The 21,872-nt window shown below is 45.1% G+C and overlaps 2 protein-coding genes across 6 annotated transcripts; one reads left to right on the top strand and one right to left on the bottom strand.

Annotated features, from left to right (window-relative positions):
- The first annotated feature begins 481 nt into the window (after positions 1 to 481).
- On the top strand, positions 482 to 5,705 carry LOC144706607 (putative glycosyltransferase STELLO1). Its single transcript, XM_078579601.1, has 4 exons — positions 482 to 1,412; positions 2,462 to 3,409; positions 4,526 to 4,652; positions 4,923 to 5,705. Exons 1-4 carry the CDS (start codon positions 622 to 624, stop codon positions 5,409 to 5,411), a joined length of 2,355 nt encoding a protein of 784 aa, XP_078435727.1. The 5' UTR covers positions 482 to 621; the 3' UTR covers positions 5,412 to 5,705.
- Positions 5,706 to 6,872: 1,167 nt separating this feature from the next.
- LOC144706710 (clathrin adaptor complexes medium subunit family protein) lies at positions 6,873 to 15,402 on the bottom strand. 5 transcript variants are annotated; one of them, XR_013582309.1, is made up of 8 exons: positions 15,217 to 15,402; positions 14,977 to 15,108; positions 13,610 to 13,918; positions 12,490 to 12,779; positions 11,470 to 12,368; positions 7,464 to 7,520; positions 7,263 to 7,383; positions 6,873 to 7,124 (listed from the first exon to the last, which is right to left on the bottom strand). XR_013582309.1 is itself a non-coding variant. In XM_078579711.1 (8 exons), exons 1-8 carry the CDS (start codon positions 15,291 to 15,293, stop codon positions 7,056 to 7,058), a joined length of 1,827 nt encoding a protein of 608 aa, XP_078435837.1. In that variant the 5' UTR covers positions 15,294 to 15,402; the 3' UTR covers positions 6,873 to 7,055. The 5 variants fall into 5 exon arrangements, 3 of the variants coding, with proteins under 3 accessions (XP_078435837.1, XP_078435838.1, XP_078435836.1); XM_078579711.1 differs by having other exon boundaries at positions 7,336 to 7,383; positions 12,490 to 12,720; positions 13,605 to 13,918; XM_078579712.1 differs by having other exon boundaries at positions 7,321 to 7,383.
- Positions 15,403 to 21,872: the final 6,470 nt, after the last annotated feature.

The raw sequence follows: 21,872 nt of genomic DNA, 5'->3' as shown, positions 1-21,872 counted from the left end.
AGGGAGAGAGAGAGAGAGAGAGAGAGAGAGAGAGAGAGAGAGAGAGAGAGAGAGAGAGAGAGAGAGAGAGAGAGAGAGAGAGAGAGAGGTATAGAGAGAGAGAGGGGTATAGCGAGAGAGAGAGAGAGATGTATAGAGAGAGAGAGGGGTATAGCGAGAGAGAGAGAGAGAGGTATAGAAAGAGAGAGGTATAGAGAGAGACAGAGGTATAGAAAGAGAGAGGTATAGAGAGAGACAGAGGTATAGAGAGAGAGGTATAGAGAGCAAAACAGCTTAAAACTTCCATGTCAAGGAAATCAACACGCGCCAACAAATCCCCCCCTCCCCCCACCCCAATCCCCACGCAACAACCTAACCAAAAAAAAAAAAAAAAAAAAAAAGGAGAGAGAGAGCCCAGACAACAACAAACCGATCTAGACTCCAGAGAGAGAACCAACTCAACCAAGCGGGGTAAAACTACCACAACCTAACAAGTCAACAACAAAGACAACCCCGAAGAAGACAGAAAGAGAAGACACACCCCTCTCCACCCTCCCCTCTCTGCTTCACAACCAGAGAGAGAGAGAGAGAGAGAGAGATCCTCCCAGGGAAGCTCCTCCAGATCTCCCCACCCCCCACAAAATGCAGGTGCAAGATCGCACCCTCCCCCCAAGATCTCCTCCTCGTCATCCTCCTCCGTCGGATGACGAAGAGGACGGGCGATTCGTCCCGAACGGGCACCTCCGGCGGCAGCGCTTCTCCAAGGCCCGCAGCCTCGACTTCTCGACGTGGGTCTGCGACAACCTCGCCAAAGTCGCCTTCTTTGTCCTCCTCTTCACCACCCTCGTCGCCGTCGTCTTCCTCCGCCGGCTCGGCGGCGGCGCCGCCTCCCTCCTCTGCTTCGAGTCCCGCGTCGCCGCCGCGCGCCCCGGCGCCGCCCGCATCCCCTACCCGCGCGTCGCCTGGACCCGCATCCCCCCCCTCCCCCCCCTCCCCGGCCCCACCGCCTCCTTCAAATCCGACCGTTGGATCGTCGTCTCCGCCCCCAAATCCCCGCCGTCCGATCCCCTCCGCCGCCTCGCCCGCCTCCGCGGCTGGCAGCTCCTCGTCGTCGGCGACTCCTCCACCCCCCCCGACTGGTCCCTCCGCGGCGCCCTCTTCCTCTCCCTCGAGGACCAGTCCAAATTAGGGTTTCGCGTTGTCGACCTCCTCCCTTACCGCTCCTTCCTCCGCAAGCCCGCCGGCTATCTCTTCGCCATCCAGCACGGCGCTCGCCAGATCTTCGACGCCGACGACCGCGCCGCCGTCCTCGCCGACGACCTCGCCCGCCGCTTCGACCTCGACCTCCTCGCCGGCCCCTCCTCCCTCCTCCAGTACACCCACCGCGACCCCAACCGCACCGTTGTCAACCCCTACGTCCACTTCGGCCAGAGGTACTTAGTTCTAGACATGGTTGTTCTGTTCCTTTTGTGCGAATTTGTGCGAATTGTTCGAATTTGATATTGTTCTGTTCGGAAAACCGAACAGAATTGTTCCTTCTGTTTGGTTTTGTTCAAATTTTGTTCGGATATGCGAATTTTGTTCGGATGTGCGAATTTTGTTCGTTTTTGCACAAAAAAAGAACAGACTAAAGAACAAGGCCCTGTGCAGTTCTTTTGTGCAAATTTTTTGTTCGTCTCAAACGAACAGAACAGAACACCCATGCCTAGTACTTACTCGCTGTTCCCCCAGATGACAATTGAGAGTCTGTGAATCTTTGATTTGATCTTCTGGTTGGGGATGAGGATGATGGTTTTGTTGTGGTCATCCTCGCCTATGGTCGAATTTGATGGTGGGTTTGCGTCATCGCCCTCGAATACTGAAGGTGGATGACGTTACAGATCTTGATGATGGGTAGGGATACTAGCTCAATTGTCTTGTCTGAAGCGGAAATCTGAACTGCGCTCTGCTCAAAACTGTTCGAGAGAGATGAGAAACGAGAGAGATTCAAGCTGGAATCAAGGAGAGACACTGGTTTCGGGTGATTTTCCCTCTTTTTCTTCAAAAAAAATGATTAACGAGAGAGAAACCCTAAAGAACTTCACTGGAATTGCACAACCGCTCTGCCTGAGGGCCTGCAGGCTGCGCAACATGCGGAAGTACTGTGCACTTGGACTTGGACTTGAAAGCAGAAGTCTGTTACAAAAGGGATGCAGGAATCTTGCATCTTTTTAGTCTTTGGATTCAGAGTGACTTTTTAATTGAAAGAAAAACTGTCTTCCCCCCTCAGAGGGATTTGGGAGGGGGGCCACGTTCCTCATGCTAAGAGAGTAAGTTTTCAAATCAAAACTGTTTTCAAGAATCTGAGATTTCCTTGTCCGAGAGTTCACCAAGATTGTTGGTTAAAAAATTAAAGCGGCAGCGTACAAGGACCCTCACAATTGTGCACTGCACATGACCAGACCATCATCCCTCATGACTGGTTTTTGATGATGATTTTCAGGTCGGTCTGGCCACGTGGGCTGCCATTAGAGAAAGTGGGTGCAGTCAACGGCGAGGACTTCTACACGGAGGTCGCCAGCGGGGGGCAATACATCCAGCAAGGCCTCTCTGATGGCCTCCCTGACGTCGATGCCGTCTTCTACTTCACCCGCAAGTCAACCACTGCCACCTTTGACATCCGATTCGACGGCGATGCCCCGAAGGTGGCACTGCCGCAGGGCATCATGGCGCCGGTCAACTCCTTCAACACCCTCTTCCACTACCAGGCATTCTGGGGGCTGATGCTCCCTGCTGATGTCAGCACAATGGCGGGAGACGTCATCCGTGGGTATTGGGCACAGCGACTTCTGTGGGAGATTGGCGGTTACGTGGCCTTCTACCCGCCAACGGTGCACAGGGTGGACACGTCAGGGGGGTATCCATTTGCAGAAGAGAAGGACTTGCATGTGAATGTGGGAAGGTTGATAGAGTTTTTGCTGATGTGGCGGTCGAAGAAGTTGACATTCTTCGAGAGGGCTCTGGAGCTGAGTTACAGGATGGCAGAGGAGGGGTTCTGGACGGAGAAGGAGGTTAGGATGACGTCTGCATGGTTGCAGGATTTGGCGGCAGTGGGGTACCAGGAGCCAAGGCTGATGTCACTGGAGCTGGACAGGATGAGGGCGACAATCGGGCATGGGGACAGGAAGGAGTATGTGGCAAAACAGATGCCTTCAGTGCACCTCGACGTGGAGGAGACAGGGACCGTCGGATTCGAGATCGGGAACTTGATTCGGTGGAGGGGCAAGTTTGGGAATGTGGTGCTGGTGGTGTTCTGTACGGCGCTGCCAGAGAGGGCGGCACTTGAGTGGAGGTTGCTCTATGGTCGCATCTTTAAGACAGTCATTGTTCTCGCAGAGGAAACTAGTCCGGAGCTTGGTGTTGGCCGTGCCCAACTCGCCTACGCCTACAGGTCTTTCTCTCTCTCTCTCTCTCTCTCTCTCTCTCTTCATTGCTGCTCTCTTTACAATGTCATGATCAGTCTCTCTTTCTCTCTGTCCAAGTCTCTTTGTTGCTTCTCTGCTGTGTTATGATCAACCTCTCTCTTCATTGCTTCGCTTTAGAATGTTATGATCAGTCTCTCTTTCCATCCTTCTGAATGTCCTCATTGCTTATCATCTGTGCAATGATCAACCTCCCTCTTCATTGCTTCTCTCTTTACAATACTTTGATCGGTCTACCTTTGTAGCCTACCTAGTCTCTTCATTGCTTCTCTGATGTGTTATTAGCAACCTCTCTCTTCACTGCTCTCTTTACAATGTCATGATCAGTCTCTCTTTCTCTCTGTCCAAATCTCTTTGTTGCTTCTCTGCTGTGTTATGATCAACCTCTCTCTTCATTGCTTCGCTTTAGAATGTTATGATCAGTCTCTCTTTCTATCCTTCTGAGTGTCCTCATTGCCGATCATCTGTGTTATGATCAAACTCCCTCTTCATCGCTTCTCTCTTTACAGTGTTTTGACCAGTCTCTCTTTTTAGCCTTATTAGTCTCTTCATTGCTTCTCTGATGTGTTGTGATCCACCTCATTCTTTCTCGTTTCTCTCTCCTGTATCCTGATTGGTCTCTCTTTCTCTGCTTCCTATTCTTTTCATTGCTTCTCTCCTGTGTTATTATCAGCTTCTCTCTATCTTGCTTCTCTCTGCTATGTCCTTATTGCTCTCTCTTTCTCTCCTTCCTAGTCTCTTTATTGCTTTTTTTCTCCTGTGTTATGATCAACCTTTCTCTTTCTCTCCTTGTTTCTTCAATTATCCTCCGGCTTGCTCTCCTCTGGCCCTCGTTCGCTCTCTTCTTGCCCCCCTTGCATGATTTCTTCGTCGTTGATCTTTATAGCTCAGCTTGCTATGGTGTTATGATCTTTATAGCTTCGTCGTTGATCTTTTTAGCTTCACTCTCTCCTCTCCCTGTCTTTTTTCCTCAATCTACTGCATTATTAATCTCTCGTTCTCTCTTATATGGTATATCCATCATTGAACATCGTAACTTCTCTCTATATTTATCATCGCCCTCTCTCTTTTGCGTGGTGATGCAGGTATCTTCCGAAGATCTTTCAACAGTATACCAGCACTGAAGGATTTCTGTTCCTCCAAGATGACATGATTCTCAACTACTGGAACCTCCTCGATGCAGACACAACTAAACTTTGGATTACAAACAAGGTGCACCATTGCACCTCATATCATTCATCAATTTCCCCATGATTATCCCGACCAAGGGTATTGCATTAAATCATTCTACAAAAATCAATTCGTTGACTTTGTAACATGAAGATGCATCTGAATCGACTTCGTAACATGAATTTTCTTGAATTGATCATCTTCCTTGTCTTATTTTCATTTACTCTGGGAAAGCTAACATGTCTTATTTTCACTTTTTTTTGAAGAAATCTATTTCTCTTAATTATTCTGAAATTTCTCTCAAATTTACAGGTGCCGAGCTCGTGGTTCAGTGTGTCAGACGCGAGCGGCAACAGCTCCGAGTGGGCCGCAGCCCAGGCGAAGCTGGTCAAACAGGCAGTCAACACATTGCCCGTGCACTTCTCAGTCAACTACAAGGAGGCTGTCGGCGAGGGCGAAGATGGGGACGTGGTTCTGTGTGGGAGCGAGATATTCTATGTGCCCAGCCGCCTTGCCGGCGACTTTGTTGACCTCGTCGACCTGGTCAAAGACGTTGACCTCCATCAGATGGCGGCAGTGCCCATGTTCTTCATGGCCATGGACAAGATCGCCGACTTTGATTCGGGGGTTCTGAGCGGAGTTGTGTACGACAAGGGACTGCGTTCTAATTCCACCTGCGCCGACTTGTACTCTGCGAAGGTACCGGGGGTCTACCCCTGCCACATCGGCGGCGAGGTGGACTTTGTCCGGTTAATAAGATTGATGGCGAATGGTGACCCCTTGTTGATGGAGCTCGTGTGATGGCATCCGTCAACGGGGTTCACCTCCATGCTCTCTCTCTCTCTCATACATCTTTGAGGCAGAGAGAGAGACTCGAGGGATTTTTTCTCAAATAGTTTTCTTCGGTGCCCTTTTCTTATATCATCCCATTTTTTTCAAATTGTGCAGGATTAGTATCAGGTGATAGCTCCTGTGACTGGACCAGGGGGTTTACCCCCTCTGGTCTCTCTATCTCCCTCCTGTATCTCTCTCTTTCTCATATTTGAGGTAGAGAGAAAGAGACATGGTTTTAATTGAAGAAATTATTTTTGCTAACATCTCTAAAAAGTAAAATCCCATTTTCTTACCTTGCACAGAAATAGTTAAAGCTCACAGCTCCTCTGCTTAGACCATAGGGTTGATACCTCTGGTCTCTATCTGTCCGTGTTTGCCACTGTAATCGCTATCTTTCATATTAGAGGTAGAGAGAGAGGGGGGGAGATAAAGTTTTCTCTAAAGAGAAGCATCCATTTTTCTCTCATTGGGCATAAATGGTTACAACTATAGTTCCGGATCGTCCCGGACGTGGACGAAGGACGGGACGGGACGAATTTTGTCCCGTCCCACGTCCGATGCTAGCTCAGGGATGAAGGACGGGACTGTTTTTCGTCCACCAACAAAAAAACCGTCCCGTCCAATAATCTCGGGACGGTTTTTCATCCCGTCCAGTCCTCCCTGAAATTCGTCCCGGACGAAAAAAACCCATTTTATATTTTTAATATATTAATACAGATTTTTCTAAGTATTTTAAGGGAAATATGGAGGAGAGAGATTGCAAATGAACATATGTACAAATAATTCTGAGTGGCGTCAGTTTGCACGCGCGAAAAAACACAAGGACCTTGATGCAAATTGTCATAGCGAGGCCACGTGATGAGATCTCAACCGTCGGATGTGAAGCCAGCTGTTTTTCGTCCACATCCGTCCGTCCATCGTCCGAGACCTCCGGACGGACAGTTTTTTCGTTCCACGGGATGAAAACTGTCCTGTCTGGTGGTCCCCACGATGAATTTTCGTCCCAAAATTCGTCCGTATCTTTGGACGGGACGATTTTTTTGTCCCGGGATGAAAAAATCGTCCCGTCCGCGTCCCTGAACTATAGTTACAACTGACAGCTCCTGTGCTTGGACTGGATGTCTACCTCTCAAGTATCTGTGTCTCTCTGTAGATGGATGTTTCTTATTTGTCATTGACTGGACTTTTCTTGGATGAATAGATTGCCGCTCCATTTGCTTATTGATTTGTTACTGTTCTCCATCACTCCTAAATAACTAGAATTATTCTTCATTTTAATTTTCCTCACAGTTTACGATGGATATCCCATGCAAAGGTGAAATTTTTAGCGCTGCAGCAGGGAAAGGGATAAAGCTGACAAGAAACAGAAAAACAATGCCTCGCGCACCATATTGTTTTCTCCTTTTTTTCATTATCTGCTGAACTTCATTAGTTCAATATTGACAAAAACAACACTCAAAAGGTTTAAAAATATCCAAAAAATACATGAGAGGGAACACAAAACACGGTTTCTTGGCCCCCCAATTCAAAAAATAAGGAAAGAAATGAAATGAACGAAATGAAAACTGTATATTATTGAAGCCGAGCTTTTATACCTTCCCATTATGGGCATCACTTAAGAGAAGCCACAGAAGGGCAAGGGCTCAAAGTGTTCCATAGAATGTAATCTCCTGACACAGCCTGTACGTAAAAATATAGCATCAGTTTGCCAATACAAATACCACTCCAAGTCAAATTGAAACTAGTCAGCAAAATATAAAGTATCCAGAAATCCGGAATCAAGAGATTTTTTTTTTGAAGATTGAAAGGGATGATCACCCGACAAATCCGGAGGATTATTTTGCCATCAAAAAAGATGAGAATCTGTGTTCAGTACTTAATTAAAATGAACCTGCATCGCAAGGTCGACTGGAGCCTTGACGGAAGGATAAATGCTCACCTACAGTATTTTTTATCGAGTAAAGATCAGGGCTCTTAAGAAGATTAAAGTTTTAAATATCTTTAAAACTTGTTACTGACGGATTTCGGATCCATTGTTGCTCCGGAAAGCGTTCCGCCGACTATCTTGAACGATACCTGCAGGGACAATAAGAAAACACATCGACAATGAGAAAGTACCAGGGAGATGTGATGGGATTCTGATACGGTCCTGCCTCGGACACATCAGAGGAACAAGCGTTGTCAGTCAACCAAAACATAGTTGGTCAACAGAGCTGCCTATAAATAAATGCCCAGGGAGAAAGAAGGGCATTCTTGAATTTCAGTTACAGAAGCTGTGAGCCTGGAGAGCGGGAGATGCCCGACCCAGAGGGAGGAGATCGACGTATCCGATCTCCTAGTTCTTTCCTTTTCCTTCTACCACCTTTCTTGTTCTTGGAACACTTCCACATTTTGACTATTTTCTTGAATCCTGTTATTGGACGGGAATTACCTGGACTCTTTCTTGAATTCACTTTCACACAATTGCTCGCCTGTTCGATCTAGGAAGGGGCCTTAACAGATTCATAACCCCCTACAAGGTTTTTACTGTCAGTTGACCTAAGGGTAGTTTCCCTTTAAATACTGAAGCTTGTTAGGACGGAGCATGTGGGACTCAAGTGCTATGTAACTCTTGTCAAAACTAGCTGACTTGAAGTTTAATTGTTTTGTTCTCTCTTTTTTATCTCTCTATCGGCTCTCACCTGCCCGTACCCTAACGAGCACTCCGTCTCCCTCATTCTTATTGTCCGTGACCTAACAGAAGCTCACAGGCGTACTTTTGGCAGAGGGTAGTTAAGAAGCTAAATCGGGACAGTTACGGAAAGAGATTTTAATTTGTCTATATTAACTTTCAGCCCTTCTCCCTCATCCCTTCCAAGGTCTCTATCAGAAACCTATACCAAGGCTTCTATCAAGATGCAACCATAGTGGAGACACGCATCCCCCCCAGGCTTTCTATAACTATACCAGTTAATGAAATGGAGCTCATTTTAGCCCGTAAACAGTTCTCTGTATATTTATACTGTACTTCTTAAAAACTACTGTAAGTCAGAACCTCTGTATGATCGATTAAAAGAGTGGGACCGTGTGGCCCTCCAGTGCGTGGTTGATGTCACATCTTCCGGTAGAACGAACTCCAGTACAGTAATGATAGATGGATATTTTATGGGAACGAGGTTTGAAAATACACAAGAACTGACGCAAGGGGCAGGGGATTCATTTCTGTAAAATCCTCAGTTTTTCATTAGCAGTACCAATAGAGAGATATTAGTCATTTCAAACGAGTTTCAGTTCACAATTTCATTTTTTTCTCCACACGTCAAAAGAATTTGTAAAAACCCAAATTTGGAAGATATTCATCATCAGATTTGCTCTTACAACTCTTTCATAACACAAAGCTAAAAATATCATACGCCCCTTGATCAGCTCAGACTACAAGGTCTGCTTCGTATTCCAGTGTGAGAGAATATCATTGATTACTATTTACTGGGATCCATAGCTTGGTGGGTCAATTAACGACAAATAGGTAACAGAGGCGCCACAGGCAAGATTTATGCAAATCCATCCCATTTGATATCTTATAATCGACAAATTCAACCCAATATTTTTGGCCCCAATCTTTGGGTCTTCCTTTTTGGCGCAAATCACCCAATGATTTCCACAATCACAAATCCCAGTGAATAGGTCCAAAGAATCTTTCACAAAGGTATTAACCCTGACTGTTATTATTTTGTAATCTAAAATGCAAGGATTTGTCACCTGTCCTACTAACTCCTTGGACGATGTTCCTTAGGAGCCTTAAAGATGCCTGAGTGGAAATCTATCAGTTATCAAGAATGGTAGGGAAAACAAAGGGGGAAAGAGGCAAGATAAGATGGAGGTCCCAGTTGAGACAGATGCGACTCCATGTCTCCCAAAAGAACATCAAATCCCATTTCACAAGTGTCTTTGTTACGTATTTGTTACATACAGGAGTATTTATACCCTTACGATATCAAGAAAGGTAAATAACCATTTTTCTCTTTGAACTAAATAGACGTATCAGATGCCTCTATAGGCCTTTATAAGTCTACATTGGGCTTCTATCAAAATCTTCGGGAGTTCCGTAAAACATTTATGATGTCCTTCCATGACAGCTTAGATTGCCGGAATAAGATTAAAAGAACCCACTTCTATCGAATTAATTGATGGTTATCTTGTTTATGACAGTTGTCTTGACACCACAAGACTGACAAACTATGAAACAAAACAATGTGTGATCTGCATCGATAAAAACATAAATGTTCAAAAACTACATATAGAAAGGAGATAACCAACCTACACGAATGGGGATTACAAGGTGACCATATAGAGTACAAGGTCAAATGTAGGAAAATTGAATGGATTCTGGAAGCACCCAGACCTAAAATGACTAAAATACCCCTAATGATGAACAGTGACAAGGGTGCTCTTGAGGTGAAAACTCTTATCAAAATTACAACTGGATCATCTCCAGCCATCTTATTTTAATGTTGGTACAGGACTTGGATGGAGCAGTCACTTGAAAGTAGATGCTCCATATTGTTGCCATAACAGCTGAAATACAGGCAGTAGGAGAAGAAAACCAGGGTTGATGCCTCAGAGAACTTGCTCTCATTTCTTGCTGCGGTTGAATTGGGTAGGATCATCTGCTTGATCTTATTCTATACAATTACGCCATGATCTGATCATCTGCTTGATCTGATTCTATACCGTTGCGCCATGAACTGATCATCTGCTTGATCTGATTCTATACCATTGCAGCATGATCCGATCATCTGCTTGATCTGATTGATAAGATCAATATTTCAAACGATTCCCAACCCTTCTTGCTCTAGAAGCCTCTCAGGAGACTCAGCCTGATGCCACAGACAATTTGAGAAGGCCAAAACTTGTTCGTCTAAGAAGAGACAGAAACTCATCTATCGTCACTCATCTTTTACTGGATCCCTAGTCAGATTCATTCAGCTCTCTTCATCCATTACGAGTCGGATGACTGCCCAAATATGTCATTTTAACACTCTGCAGATTCTGACTCGATCACTTTTGATGCTCAGGATTTAAAACCAAAAGGAGCATGTACACACCTGGGCTTCAGATTAAACATTTGTTCTTTAGAAATAAATTCTGACCAATCCAAACGATCTCACTTTCAACTCATTGAGAGTCATGCGCAGGGAAATTAAATGATATCTGGCATATTGATTTCTAAGATAGTTTAGACAGAAAGTAACTGGTAGCATTTTCTACCTAAATATACAGCCTCTCACAGAGAAGAAACAACATGAGACGGAAAAGGATCATGCACACTTTTTTATTCAAGAGTGATACATGTCTAAAGATACCACTAATGGCAAGTGCATGAACTCATTAATTTTATAAAAAAAATTCATACTTCTCTCACTACCTGCTAGCCACAACCAAGTCCTAGAGTATACAATTTTGACCAAAACCAAGGAATTCCCAAGATCCATCAAGAATGTGGTGCCTACAGTAGTCAGGCTGAGCTTCTTTGTGGCCAGTAATAGTTCTTAGGCTGCCCATGTAAGAATGGCCAACGGAGAACTTTGGTATGGACAGTGCACCCATTGAACGCTGGCTTTTGCAAGGCTTGATCTCCGTAATTGACAAGCCCCTAAGTACTGATCCAGTCGCTAGGTTCCTGAAAATTGTGACACGAGGCACTTTTTGAGGTGCTGCTGCTATGCCAAATCTGGGATACAGTATAAGGGGTCCCTAGCGTAGTGATATGGGTGCCAATAACATAATAGATCCTGCCCGCAGTCGCACTCAGAGATGCACTAACATGGGTTGATTTGTGCTGCATATGTAGTGCAATCAGACCCAAGTGGCCTTCCCAGGACTCATCTATCTTCACTCATCTGGTATTGCGCTCACCTCATATTTCCATAAGCATAAACATATTAGACTAAAAATACAAAGAGAACATTAATGAATTAACAGTGCATGATGATACAATTAATCAACATAACAATAGAAATTGTGCACTTATAGTGGAAATTGTTACCTTTGCATAGTTGTACGCCTGCCAGCAAAACGGTTCCCCCAAATCTGCTGGTTGCATCTCTTTCTTCATTTTCTCCATCAAGAATTCTTCCATATTGATTGTGTTACTGGAAATCTCTTGCTCTAAGTCACTATCATCATCTATCAAGCTCTCATTCATGGGCCGGAAGGCTGGATTTGACGCTTGCCTGGACATTGGAGAAAACCTAATTGTACCGGGAAATGTTGCCTCAATCATTTTCCCCGTGAAGCCCCGACCAGTGGGCACAATCTTCCAGTCAATAGAATGCTCGGTGGTCGAGACAGTGCCAATAGAAGGATTGCCATCAAAATGCACCACTCTTCTTCTGGGAAACGGCAGACAAACGGTGCAATATTCCATGGTCATGGGAGCTTTGTACCCTTCCATCAATTTCAGCTTAAATAGAAAGGCCCCCTCATTCTCTGAAACCATGGATAGCTGATAAAAGCCCTTCACAGCTGGGCCTAGCCCAGAAAAGGCTTGATAATTCATCAGAGTGAAGTTTCCCAGAGGTGGGGTGAACATTACAGCATGCTTGTCCATACCCTGTTCTGGAACTTGAGCGCATGGATGAAAAGACATGACTTCTGCATTAGCAGTTTGCAGTCCAGTCAAAGGGAAAGAGACATCAACCAGTCCCTCTAATTCTGCTCTGCAGTTGACTTGACCAGATATTGATATAATGTCTGGAATCTCGTCCCTATCATACATGGCTGCATGAACTATCTCATGAAATGTGAACAAAATCCGTTGTTTTCCTTTGTATAAATATGGCTTCCAGGCTGGCTGTTTGAGGTCTGTAAGTAGAATGTCTGAAGGAGGAAAACCGGTGGCTCTCATGGTGGCAATGTTTGAATAGTTGAGGTCCAAAGGAGTCCCTGCACAATTACATGAAATAACCAGCCAACGTAAGAAAATGATACCCTGCCTGGAATGATCCAACATTACAGAGAGAAAGGAAAGAAATTTAATGTAGCATGGAAGCTAAAAATTACCAACCAAAGGGCATAGAGCTGCTGATGAAAGAACGCAAGGCATCCTTGTCTATAGACCTTAATGAATTTTTGGGAGGATCGAATGCTGAGGCACCAACTGCCAAAGAGGCAGATGCAGTAGAAGTTACTGGTGTTGCAGCGGGTTTGGCTCTTGCAGACAACCCACTTATTCCAATTGTGCCAGTGAGAGAATCAAGCAATCCTCCAACAGATGGAGATGAATTGGACACCACCTCTGGGTCAACAAAATCCCCAGTGATTACGTCTCCAATGGAATGCGCAACCAATAATGCCCTAAATGAAATCAATAAAAAATCAATTAGAGTATCAGAAAAAAGGGAGATCGGTCAGTATTATATTTATTTTAGGTAGAAGTTATTAAAGGATTAGGGAATAAATGTTGATGTTTGCGCTTTCAGGTAAAAGATATAGTCTCAAGTTTGGTTATTCGTATTTAGAGTTTAACTTTGAATGGTCCCTAGCCACCAAAAATTTCTCTATAGAGTGGTTCCAGTTTAGATCAGAGTTCTTGGGCTCGCAGAAAAAAAAAATAGAACGAATGGAGCAAAGGCAAAATATGGCTAGAATACTCAACCAAGAAAAACAATTAAACATTAAAATATAATGAAACGCCAACACTCCACAAAAAAATCGATACAATGATAACAATGTCCAATTTTCTATGAATATCCAAGTTTTTACATTTTTTATTAAGGAGAGGGAAGAGTAGATCATCCACAAGCATAGAAAAATTTCTAATTTAACTGTGTGGAAATAAAAAAATCAAAAAACATATGCATGTCTGCTAAGATTCTTCAATAAATCAGGCAAGCTAAAACTGTGTATGATACAAAAGTAACACGAACATTTATACATTGATTTACAAAAATAGTACCACCAGACCAAATTAAAGAAGAGATTCTTCATTGCCGGCATCGAAGATATTCCAAAATGTGCAGTGATGCAAGGCAGTAAAGAAAAAAATGCGGGGAGCAAAGATGATACATAGTCCGTGCTAGAAGTCCAGTGGTTTTAGAGTTAGAATGCGAGTTTTGGATGTCCGTTGTGCATAAAGACAAAAAAAGCTGATTGCACTTGGAAGAATATCAAGTGACTTACCATACCCTGTGATGCAAGGCAGGTCGAGAAGAAGAGATGAGAGGTTTTCTCCATGTCCGATAAAACTTCCATGATCAGACTGATAACAGATCCTCTCATAAGCTTCCAGATGCGTAGGTTGGATCAATGGTAGCACAATAATATGAAAAGAACCTTTGCTATGTAGAACTAATGGCCACAGTTGAAACACTTTTCCCCCATTCTGATTGATTGGAAGTGATATTAAGTGACGTGTAATTGGATCATCAAGCCACGAGTCTGATCCACGTGCCGATTGACTACTGCGAATGCCGAAGACTTGAGAAAGACCTTCCCTGTCAGTACGAAGATAATTTTTTGAGGAACTCAGCATAGATACAATAGTATATAAAAACGTTACATAGTCATCGTAGCCAAAATAAACTGGGTGAGAGAAGGAACTGAGGAAGAATAAAATCTGAGTGCGAAGCAATCAGAAGAGAATGAGAGAGAGCATGGAAGAGTGGGAGAAAAACAATAGGAAATAAGGACGCAGAGAGAAAAAAGACATTGGAGGCAAGTATGATGGTTGAGAAGGGATAGTGCAAGAGAACGAGCATAGGGGAGAGGTTAGAGGAGGAAAAAGAAGAGACAGAGAGAGAGACAAAGAAGAGAAAGGGGGACAGAGGGAAATAAGAGAGGGGGAGAGAGGGAAAGAAGAGAGAGGGGGAGGGAAGAGAGAGAATGTGTTAGGGAGAGAGAAAGAGAGGGAGAGAGGGAGGGAAGAGAAGGGGGAGGGAGAAATATGTCTATATATATATATATAGAGAGAGAGAGAGAGAGAGGAAAAGATTGTTTCAGAGAAGGGACAGAACGAAGAAGAAAGAGAAGGGATATCTATGAAAGAAAAAAAGGAATATCTATGATCTTGCGTAATGCAAATAGAGAACACGACATAGTAGGATCCGTAATTACGATTATTTTAGAAAAGGAAGCCAAAATGCCAGTATCAATCCTGATTAGATGAAGACCGGTACACAAGGAGATAGATGGTAAAATTAAAGATGAGGACCCATCAACAATGTGTTTCCTAATACAAGCTCCTCAACAATGGACGGACACATCTTCAAATTAAAACGTCATCGTTTCCTCGAAGGAAATGATGGTCTGTATTTCATCTATTATTCGAAATTGACAGAGAGATAAAATATTTAATTCTGTCTGAAGTCTTTCAAAGGATAAAATGCATTTCCAAGATAGGGTATGAACGTGTGAATGACCTAAGAGAGCGGAAAATTCAGTACGTCCTACTACCTTGGATCGAATTGGCTTTAGAATCAATTTTATGGAACGAATTCAAAATTTTCAATCAAAATTTGGATTTAGGAAGCAAGGTCAAGAGAAACGAACGAACTTTTTCCTTCTTTCTGAAAAAGCCGACGCCAATTCTTCGTCGGATGGAAGCAACATCCATTGAGAAGATGATCCATCGTTGCCAGCTCCCTGACACGTCAAGCGCCAGCGTCTTTCCACTACAGGGAATCTCCTACACAAAAATACTCGGAAATTTAGGCAATAGAGATCAAATTACAAACGCATCGCAGGAATCATGAGATTCTACAAAGATGATATGAAAGTTTCACCGAAGCCCAACCTGGAGAAGATCACCGAGTCCTGAGGGTTGAGAATCCAGATTGCTCTGACACTACAGCAATCGCCGCCGCTCGACATTGGCCACACGGATCTCAAATTCGAGCTGTGATGTCTGTTCTTGCAGATCTTGCCGGGGCGAAGAGCGCGAGCTGAAGCTTTATTGCCAAGTACCACAAAGAGAAGTATCTCGCGCAAAAGCCACACTGCAGAAGATGAAAACGTCATCCAGTATCTGGAAAGATGACGAAGACATCAACGTCATCCATAGTATCTGGAAAGATGACGAAGACGTTAACGTCATCCATAGTATCTGGAAAGATGACGAAGACATCAACGTCATCCATAGTATCTGGAAAGATGACGAAGACGATAACGTCATCCATAGTATCTGGAAAGATGACGAAGACGTTAACGTCATTCATATATATCTGGAAAGATGACGAAGACGTTAACGTCATCCATAGTATCTGGAAAGATGACGAAGATGCTAACGTCATCCATAGTATCTGGAAAGATGATGAAGACGTTAACGTTATCCATAGTATCTGGAAAGATGACGAAGATGTGAATGTCATCCATAGTATCTGGAAAGATGACGAAGACGTTAACGTCATCCACAGTATCCAGCAAGATGACGAAGATGTCAACATCATCATGAGTATCCAGCAAGATGACGAAGACGTCAACATCATCATGAGTATCCAGCAAGATGACGAAGACATCAACGTCCTCCACAGTATCCCGCAAGATGACGAAGACGTCAACATCATCATGAGTATCAAGCAAGATGATGAAGATGTCAATGTCATCCATAGTATCCAGCAAGATGAAGAAGATGTCAACGTCATCCACAGTATCCAGCAAGATGACGAAGACGTCAACATCATCATGAGTATCCAACAAGACGACGAAGACGTCAATGTCATCCATAGTATCCAGCAAGATGAAGAAGACGTCAACGTCATCCACAGTATCCAGCAAGATGACGAAGTCTTCAACATCATCATGAGTATCCAGCAAGATGATGAAGACATCAACGTCATCCATAGTATCCAGAAAAATGATGAAGTCGTCAACATCATCCATAGTATCTAGAAAGATGACGAAGACATCAACATTATCCATTGTGTAGATGATAATTACGTCAGCGTAAGGATGACGCTGATGTACTTATCATCAACACAATGGATGAAGTTGACATAAGAGACGATCACGAAAGTATCTTCATCTTCCGTCATCTGAGCGAGGTTAACACTTAACACCAGTGTCAACAAGACAAAACCATCACAGTTGGCCGTCCCATTCAATATCAATACCATTATCATCTGTAAGGTGATTGTCTTTGATACCATCATCTATCTCATCATCACCATTAGAGAGCTACAGAGTCAAATGATGAATATGACATCAGAAGCTATTTAGTTTGGATTTCATTTGTTAGCGACAATTTTGTATTCATTATCCATTATCTATTTTTTCTTTCTTAAATGATACATTTCACATTGATATGAACGTGGTGTTACAGAGTATATTACCTCTTGGGCAACCACCTTGGAGATAGGAGTGAAGAATGTGGTGGGTGTTTTACATTAATTTGAATACTTGATTGCTTGGTGGGATGAATGTTGCTAAAGATGGTGGTTGCAGTAATTCCTCATTTAATGCCAATTGCGTGATAATTCCTTGTTGGTTTGGTAGTGCAGCTGGGCATGAGTTAATTGTACTACGTCCTGGTGTCACGCAGTCAAATTCCGAGGTAGGACAATTGCTCGAATCTTGAGTGTGCCAACCTCAGTGCTTGGAGCAGAACACTAAGCAGTCTTGATCTCTTGCAACCGAAGTCTCTTGCAATAGCTTGAGATCGCATAGAAGGGGTTAGAGGAGAGGGTGGGTACGCAGCCCCGTCGAGGAATACGGGCATTGCATTGATATCATAAAAGGGTTACATAGTCATCACAAGCATTACATGGGGGAAGACCAAGGTTGATACCGAAGTAACGAGACGAGGCACCGCGCACCTTGGTAGGGGCGACTCCATGCCTTAAGGCTCACAACCCCTGCGCCCCCACCAGCACTGGTGCTACACGCGTGCCCCCGGGCTGGGTGTTGCGCACCCGCAGGAGTGGCAGTCACACACACCATCCCAGCCTTGGGTGATCACACACGCTGCAGTACCCGCACTCACACCTTTCACTCGGTCCGCTCGGGCATCATCCTGCTTGGTGCCTCAAGCTTGATGTCACACGCCTAGCACTACCAGCAAGGGCGCCACACGCCCCAAGTTGTCAAGGCACTCACTGTGCGCGAATGTCTTAGTCTCCTGACCAGATGTCTCCCTTCCCACGCTGCGCCCACGTAATGCGCGCAATGCTCACGCACAGCTGCCATCTCCCGGCACAGCTCCGCGCGCCATATTATGGCACTGCCGCCATACTTGAGCATCATGCGCATGCGCGACACTCAGCGCGCACACACGCACGCTCTTGCCAGCCTGCGCGCTCCAATGCACGCGGGTCACCCTGATCCTTTGTGCATAGCACCGGTGGGCACGCGCACCATCCATAGTGTGTTACCACTATAAAGGCGATAACCTAAAAGATTAGGGTTGGGTGGCACCATCCTTTGTGCACTACAGCATCACACTAGATAGGACACATTCATCAAGTATAGTTAGTCAAAACGTGAACATGCCCTCCCAATAAGCACGCATGCCCCTGGGTAGGGAACCTGCCTAGTTAGGGGCCTAATATGCCCCCACAGCCTGAACTTCTCACGCCCTCGTCGACACTAGCTGGGCCGCTTCAAGTCCTTGATTTGACTGGTTTGTTCTTCCACTTGATGAGGTACTCAATCTTGTGGTAGCAACTGTGACGTCCTCCCCGATCAATTTCCCTTTTTGCTAGGACGGTATCTACCTCCTATTTGAAACGCGCCCGCACATTCGGCGATGCTCTTTGGGGCTGGTTCCTCGCTACTTCTTCAAGATCTGATATATACTTTTTCAGTATCGATACATTAAAGAATGGATGGACCGCCAACCAAGGGGGTATGTTGAGCTGGTAGGCAACTCGTTCGATCTTCACTACCACCTCGAAAGGCCCATCATAGCGTGGTCTCAGACCCTTATGCCTTTGCTTTGCCTGTTTTGTTTCTGATATTTGGGCGTTCGTCTTCAACAAGACCAGATCACCCACTTGGAACTCCACATCCCTTTTGTGTTGATCTTCATGTTTCTTCATTCTCTGAGCAACACGTTCAAGTGCCTCACGGGCTTCCTCAATGCAGGCATGATAACCACGCACAAAGTAGAAGGATGTGGGAAATGACCATTCCCTTCTCTTTTCACCACTTTCGTAGGGGTTAGCGGCTGCCTTCCCATCACAATCTTGAACAACGAATGCCCTATAGTCGAGCTCTTGTTGATATTGTGTGCAAATTGCGTTGCATCGAGCAGCTCCACCCAATTCTCTTAGTTGACCAAGACGTATTGTCGTAGATACTCTTCAAGCATAGCATTTACATGCTCCGTCTAGCCATCAAATTGGGGGTGGAAGCTCATTGAAAACTTGAGCTTCGAGCCCATGTATTTAAACAGTGACTTCCAAAAATATCCCGTGAATCTTGTATCGCTGTTGCTAATGATGTCTAATGGAAGACCCCAGTACTTCGCCACATGGGACATAAAGAGTCAAGCCATGCCATCAGCGTGCACTTCCAACGAGGTAGGGATGAATGTTGCATACTTGAAAAAATGGTTCACAACCACGAAGATAGCATCGTGCCCACCCACGCGCAGAAGATAAGTGATGAGATCCATCGAGATGGACTCCCACAGTCTGCTCACCCTTGGGAGAGGTTCCAACGTTTCGGCAACTTTAGCCTTCTCATTTTTATCTTGCTGGCACACCAAGCATGAACGGACATATGCCTCCACATCCCATTCTCGGCCAATGATAGCTGTTGGACAGGAGTGCAAGCATGAGAGCTTGTCTTGGGTGTCCAGCGTGGGGTGCGTCGTGTGCTTCGTAGAGGAGCTTATGTAGAGGAGCTTACATAGAGGAGCTTGTCCTGGGCAGCCCACTCGCATGCGGCGCATATGGCCGATTCCCATTAGCATAGATTATATCCCCTTTGATCTAGAATCTCCTCATCTTGCCTGCAACAATGCACTTCATAAGGCGAACAATTTCTCGACCATCTTTCGGCACCAACTTGATGTCATCTAGAATGCTTCCTTAGACTGCTGAAAGTGCGGCCACAAAAAATTTTGGTTCTTTGCGGCTCAAGGCGTCAACAATTTGATTGGCACGCCTTTGTTTGTACTTCAAGTCGAAGTCAAACTCTGTCGAGAAGTCTTGTCATCTGGCTTGCTTTGGGGTCAGCTTCTTTTGGGACTCGAAGCAACTAGCGGCCACATTGTTAGTGTAGACCACAAATTTACCTCTGGGAGATAATGGCACCATACTCTCAGGCGATGTACCACTATCGTCATTCCCTTCGTGTGTATTGAATACCTTCTCTTCACGTCATTTAGCTTAGGGCTCTCGTAAGCCACGAGATGTTCGTCCTGCATCAAGACACCCTCGAGTGCAAAGTTAGAAGAATCAGTAGTACCTCGTACGACTTGTCAAATTTGGGCAATCAAAGCATCGACTCATTGGAGACTACATTCTTCAACTCATCAAATGCTTTCTAGCAACAGTCTGTCCACTGCCATTTTGAATCCTTCTTCAACAAGTCCGTTAAGGGAGGAGCTAGTTGGGAAAAGCCTATGACGAATTTGCGGTAGTAATTGGCAAGCCTGAGAAAGGATCTCAACTGAGGTACTCCCTTCGGTGCTATCCAATCCCTGATGGCCTTCACCTTAGAGGGATCCATGTGTATACTTCCCTTCCCGATTAGGTGTCCAAGGAATTCAATCCCCTACAAGGCAAACTCACACTTCTTTGGGTTGACGTAGAACTCATGCTCCTTCAGATTGGTCATCACCTTCCTCAGGTGCCTCACATGGTCATCCAAGCTTTGGTTGTATACAAGAATACCATCCAAGACACTACCACAAAATCATTGATATAATCCTGAAATATATTGTTCATCAAGCAAGAAAATGTAGTAGAAGCATTTGTGAGCCTGAAAGGCATCACACAAAATTCAAATGATCCATAGCGCGTCACGCATGTTGTCTTTGGCTCGTCCTCCTCCTTGAAGTCCATTTGTGAGAAGAAGCGAGCATCTCCGAGCCTCTCAAACGACTCTTCAGCATTCGGTACAGGATATTTTTTTTTCATTGTTACCTTGTTCAACGCTCGACAATCCATGCAAAGTTGGAGTGACCTATCTTTCCTCATGTCGGACATCGTCAACGACGTCGTCCAACAGGTAATTCTCTAATGGTTGTAACTATGTGATACGATGAATCCTAGGCAGACCTACGTGTAGGCCCCGACTCTTGGGGATTCGCCGAGCTCCAAGCTCCAGGAGAGCAACCGGTGACAATGTCGGTGACCTTCTGACCCTTGTCAGAGTGACGCCGGTGGGACTACGTCATCAAACGAAAGACTTTTCGTTGGCGCTTGCACGTTATAGACGGGCTTGACCTGTACCAAATAATTCACTAAATTCGTAATTTTTCTCGATAGATTCTTTCACCTAATTTAACCCGAGTGCAATGGAGTGTAGTCGAAAATACACTAGAAGATGTTATATAACAGACGAGTAAGGGGAACGGCGTACCTCATCAGTGGTGGCATTCGTCGTCGATATCTTCATTGGTGCGAAGGACCACTGCAGACAGGGAGCGGTGGATGTGTTTCGGAGGTAGCATGGAGTGGCTCAATAGTCGTCGTTGGTGTGACGTTGGAGCGATGTTGAAAGTTAGAGGAGAAGAGAGGGAGCAGTGCGGTTGTGTTTGGCGGTGCACTTGTCCGAAGGTAGCTATGCTCAAAGGAGATAATGCGATGTGCGGATGGCTCAAGCGGTGTTGTGCTCGGCGGGCGCAATGTTATGGTGTATCGGTGTGACTGGAGACAAACTGTTGTCATGAGCACAGTGACAACCGGGCACAACTCATTACGGCTAGGTTCATGCAGGATCATCAGGGATACCAAGAAGTCTCTCCAACCGTCGAACTGGTCGTTGAGGGCGAGATCGTCAACCCCTATAGATGGCTTTAGTCATGAACCATCGAATGGCCCAATCAATCAACAACGGTGCACTTGCGGTAGGGTGGATTGGTTAGGAACAACCAGTCAAGATGGCGATGGCGCGATGATGAGTTGGTGGGTACGCCGCTGTCCAATCGGCGGGGGGAGAGGAAGATAACAGTCCACAAAGATGGCACGACGCTCCACTTCAGTCGGCACACCACTGACCACTCTCTCCGCGTGAAATGCCGTAGTCACATGGACTCAGATCCGCTAGGCGAACAAGACGGGGCGATGTCAGGTGCTTGATGTATCCAACTAGTCAAACCCGGGCGTCGCTGGATTTGAAGGACTGCACAGTCATTGACTGTACTTGTCGACGAAAACTACTACATGATCAAGGATCTGCGTGGACTGAACTCGCATAGGGGGTGCAATGATGGGTGAAGATCAAATGGGATCATGGGGCGATGAGGGATGAGATGAGTACATGCCACGAGGGAGGCAGGGATGG

Source organism: Wolffia australiana, chromosome 8 (genome assembly GCF_029677425.1).
Source record: "Wolffia australiana isolate 7733 chromosome 8, ASM2967742v1".
Lineage (NCBI taxonomy): Eukaryota > Viridiplantae > Streptophyta > Magnoliopsida > Alismatales > Araceae > Wolffia > Wolffia australiana.
The sequence above is the reverse complement of the archived record's forward strand: the minus strand, read 5'-3'. Positions and strand labels throughout refer to the sequence as shown.